Source organism: Phyllopteryx taeniolatus, chromosome 11 (assembly GCF_024500385.1).
Source record: "Phyllopteryx taeniolatus isolate TA_2022b chromosome 11, UOR_Ptae_1.2, whole genome shotgun sequence".
Classification (NCBI taxonomy): domain Eukaryota; kingdom Metazoa; phylum Chordata; class Actinopteri; order Syngnathiformes; family Syngnathidae; genus Phyllopteryx; species Phyllopteryx taeniolatus.
In genome coordinates, this window is record NC_084512.1 from 24,771,613 (window position 1) to 24,776,298 (window position 4,686).

Below are 4,686 nucleotides of genomic sequence, written 5' to 3' on the forward strand. Positions count from 1 at the left end.
CAACGCCAAAGCGTATGTTATTAAAATACAACATTAAAAAAAAAATAATACAAATATATTTTTAGATGTGAGAAGGACTGCCAGTTTGCGTGTCGTAATTGTTGTACGCCGTTTTACGTAACCGTATGCAGCACAATGTGCCCGCATCTTTGTTCTTTTGGGGTTTCTTGCCGTTCACACACATGGAAGACGCTGACGATTTGACCGCCCTAGTTGAAGCACGGAGCTTAAAATAACCGTGTCGTAGCTGCCAGTGAGTTTGTGCGACGCAATTAGATTAGAATTCCTACTTTAAAAAAAAAAAAGAATTACCCAACTCACAACACACATAAACATTTTCTTTACGTTTTTTTTTTTTTGTGGAATGAGTCCAGTTTTATTGACGGCAATAACATTCTGATATTCCATTTTCCATTTTGTGAGCCGCTTCTCCTCACGCGGGTTGGGGGCGTGCTGGAGCCCATCCCAGCTGTCATCGGGCAGGAGGCGGGGTACACCCTGAACTGGTTGCCAGCCAATCGCAGGGCACATTCAAACAAACAACCATTCGCACTCACAGTCACACCTATGGGCAATTTAGAGTCTCCAATTCATGCATGTTTTTGGGATGTGGGAGGAAACCGGAGTGCCCCGAGAAAACCCACGCAGGCACGGGGAGAACATGCAAACTCCACACAGGCCGGGCCGGGGATTGAACCCGGGTCCTCACAACTGTGAGGCTGACGCTCTAACCTGTCGCCCACCGTGCCGCCCATTCTGATATTAAGATTATTATTCTTTATAATAATATTAGTTAATTAAGGATGGATAATATACACTAGTACTATGCATCCGGTAATGACAAAAGGTTTAGATTTATATTGCGCCCATCCAAGGTCCCAAGGACGCTTAGATATTCAGAAAAAAATGGCTGTCAGTAATTTTTCATACATGTCATGAACTGTCATATCCAAATAATATAATGTCAAACCAGCTCTGCAGTGTAACATTCCGTTTTGTTTTTTATAAATAGAAAAGGCCTACACTTGAAAGCAAGACCCGTGATCTCGTGATTTGAAGGCCACAGTTCAATGTGGCACTTTGATGAAAGCGAAAAGCCGGCAAATCGTGTGAGACTAAAGGGTTTTTAAGTGTTTTTTGTTTTCTGTGACTCGTTCCTCCACAGGAAGGAACGAGTCACAGAACTTATTGCAACATTGAGTGCAGTACAATGTGAGCAATACAATTATAATACATCTTCAAATGACTATTAGTTGGACTTATTTGAAGTTTTATGTAGTGGGTACCGCTTCAGTAAAGTCATTACCACATCGGTCTCACAGTTGAGAGGTTCATGCTTGGAATCTCAGAAAATGTATTCTTAAAGCACCCAAGTCACTAAATTAATGAAGGTAAGGCTTCCAAAACAGTAGAGAGTCCATTCTAATGATCGCATCAAACACCAAGTACCAAATAAAGAAAGAAAATGGGGGCCCACAGTCACTCCCAACATACTAGTACCACAGGCCAATGCACACAGCGGGCCTCGTGTTCTGCATTCATCAATTGTTACTAATTTAAAGCTTTAGAACGGCCCTGGAAAAAATGTATTCACTTGACATCATTCCATATTGGGGGGAAATGAACTACAGGTGACAAATCCAACACTTCTTTGAAAAAACAGAAAAAAAAATACACAGTTCATTGTAATTTATGCTCAAGGCGTATTCCATAAATCCAGCCTAATAATGTTCGAGTCTTTTATTGTTACAGCATGAACAGTCGGGATTCAAGTGTAGTTTTTTTTTTTTTTTAAAACACCACTGAAAGTGAAATGACAAGCTGGAGGTGACGAACTAGACTGCCCTAGCGCTCACATTGGAGCGTGGTCACTCGTGATGATAAAAGGTATACTGTGGTTGGTCCGGAGCAGCCATGATGCTTGTGTTCTTCACAAGGGAAGAAGATACGTAGAACCCGCAAAGCTGAAGAAACCAAAAACAAGTGAAGCTCTTGTGCTTGTAACCTTTAAAAAGTGCACGTCTGCATAGCTACAACTCAGCCAGCTAGGTGCCCTTGGAATTCACTTCAGTACCAAAGCGTTCCATCCCCCCACCCCCTAAAGTCACAAGAAAACACACGTAATCCACATCTCTTACACAAACACACACACAAATGATGAATACAAGGACATTGAAGGGAGTTGCTTTGTTACAGGCGAGCTTCTAAACCGAGTCACTTCTTGGCCAAGAACTCCATTGCAGTGTCCCTCTCGTCTATCAGCTCAGTGGCCGTGGCCTCCATCTTGGCCTTGGAGAAGTCGTCGATGGGCAGGCCCTCCACTATTTTCCAGGACTTGTTCTGAGGATAGAGCGAGCATGTTAATTAGTCGATCAACGGCAACATTCTAAGTGCAGCGGTGCCTTGACTTGCAACCAGGGTTTTTTTTTTCACCGTGCATTCTGTCAGGGAAAATTGACTTTTTAAGATAACTCTGGCCTGGGGGAACATTTTCCAAAACTTGGCAAAAACAATTAAACCAGAGAGAAGGTTTCCAGATTGACCAATTACAGGCGACTAGCTACAAAGGACTAAATGAAAAGTTTTGTGTTGTCGTGACGCATGCATTGTATGTTAACACACAAGATTTATTTTAATTTTTTTAAGTTAAGATGATCGAGCCATATCAATAAAGGCTTTTGCTTGTAAGCCCCCCAACACATACAAACACTTTGTATGTGTGTTGTTGTTTGTTTCAGCTTTGTATGAAAATTTTGCAAAATTTAGAGTTATAAATCTGATGTACATTTTGAAATGAGCTTTCTATATGGCCGTGGATGGGAACGCCGTGATAACATTGTCTTGTACGCATGCTATGGTGATTTGTGGCCAAGTAAAACTACAACAACAACAAAAAAAGCTTTGCTTACCGTGATGAAGTCCCCTTTGAGCCAGGCCTCATCCTTGACGGCGTCGAAGCAGGCCACCTCGCCGCCGGACACGTTGACCTTGCAGTGGTGCACGTCCGGGTACTGCTTGGACAAGTGGTCGCCCCAGATGATCACGTTCTTCACGTGGGTGGCGGGGACGTTGCAGCGCATCGCAACCTATGGGATGACCACACAGACAATGAGTGTTACAGGCAGCCTTCCATAACAAACGGGAGGTCAGAAATTTATATTTGATATCAGCGGTAACGGGAGGAAGAATTACGCACCTGAGAGCGAGCCCTGTTGTGGTCGAGACGGGTGAGGCACGAGAAGTTCTCTTTGGGGATGGAGGGAGCAGACTTCATTGCGATCAGACAGTTGGTGTTGGCCGGGTTTCCGACCACCAGAACCTGAAAGTATCGCAATTAGTTGTTAGCATGCCTCAGACATCCAAAGACGGCTCACTGAGCACTCCAGATGCAACTACCTTGACGGCCTTCTTGGCGTACTTCTCCAGGGCCGTTCCCTGGGTCTCGAAGATGGCCATGTTGGCTTTGAGCAGGTCCTTCCTCTCCATGCCCTCCCTCCTGGGCATGGAGCCCACCAAGATGGCGGCGTCCAGGTTCTTGAAGGCCACTTCCACCTTGTCGGTGGCCACGATTTCTGTGGGGGAAGACAATCCCATCTCAGTATGTGTTCATTCCTCCTTCCTCCCTAACGTACACACAAAGCATAGGACAGCACAGTTTGAGTGGAAAAATTCCAATGGAGATGGCAGATTGTTGCATTGTTGCGGATGAAAGACCTATTACCTATTACCGTAATGCCTATTACCTATTACCGTAATGGCTAGTATGAACAAAATTACGAGTGGAGGCTGGCTTGACCACAGTAACCTGCCGGCCGTAAAAACCTCTATTGCCCGGTTCTTTTATTCTGGTTGAGGTAAAACATCAATGATTAGGCCGGAAGAAAAGTTTAACAATTTATTCGAAAATACAAAGTCAAACACTAAGGTTGGTGAAGGTTCAGTGTTGAGCTTAGACAAGCGTCCGTGTTGAAGAGACCGCAGAAGTTCTTCTCCGCTTGTTTTATGGCCAAAACGGCTTCCCGTCGTGACGTCATGCAGTTGCAGACCAATCCTAGCTTCAGCCTCGTGTTTGGGGTCCGTTCGGAAATTCAGTCCGATGTTCCCCTCGCGCCCTGAGACAGCGCGTGCTCCACTTTCTATAACTTTACTACTGGACGTGTAGGCTATTGCTACTGGCTGGTGCGTCAGTACACCCGCCATATTGAATGTGTCAGTTTTACTTATATCGAGTGGTATACACACTACCAACGCTCTGAGTTACCGAAGGTTCCGGGTTGCGGAGAGCGCACCCTATGTTGATTGTGTGTGCGTTTGCTTGTGTCGGTGCGACTAAGTGTAATGCAATTATATGTATATAAGGATATCCGGATGTGTATCCGTCATGGGATGTATCAAATAAAAGTGTACGCAGTGTTGTGTAAGCGTGCAGCCAGTAATTTCTAACACTACTAAGAAGAGGAAGAAGTTTAAGGACTTTTTTTTATTTTTTACAAAATTCAAAGATTTGTACCAAAACAGAGACTCGTTCAACCAATGATTTAAACAGGGGTTTGTCTTGAAATATTTACATTTGTGAATAAGAAAACTTCCTTATTAACAACAAAATCCAAATTCTGGTCCTTGGCAAACACACTAAACTTAATGGGCTCCATCGTGCAAGGTAGTAGAAGAAGAAAAAGAAGAGCT

The 4,686-nt window shown here is 44.0% G+C and overlaps 1 protein-coding gene across 3 annotated transcripts; it reads right to left on the reverse strand.

Annotated features, from left to right (window-relative positions):
* Positions 1–1,725: 1,725 nt before the first annotated feature.
* Positions 1,726–4,003, reverse strand: LOC133486234 (malate dehydrogenase, cytoplasmic-like). Of its 3 annotated transcripts, none has more exons than XM_061791085.1 (5): positions 3,744–4,003; positions 3,397–3,572; positions 3,197–3,319; positions 2,910–3,086; positions 1,726–2,340 (listed from the first exon to the last, which is right to left on the reverse strand). In XM_061791085.1, the coding sequence occupies exons 2-5, from the start codon at positions 3,502–3,504 to the stop codon at positions 2,215–2,217; spliced, it is 534 nt and encodes a 177-aa protein (XP_061647069.1). In that variant the 5' UTR covers positions 3,505–3,572; positions 3,744–4,003; the 3' UTR covers positions 1,726–2,214. The 3 variants fall into 3 exon arrangements, with proteins under 3 accessions (XP_061647069.1, XP_061647067.1, XP_061647068.1); XM_061791083.1 differs by having other exon boundaries at positions 3,397–3,623; positions 3,722–4,003; XM_061791084.1 differs by having other exon boundaries at positions 3,397–4,003.
* Between the last annotated feature and the right edge of the window lie 683 nt (positions 4,004–4,686).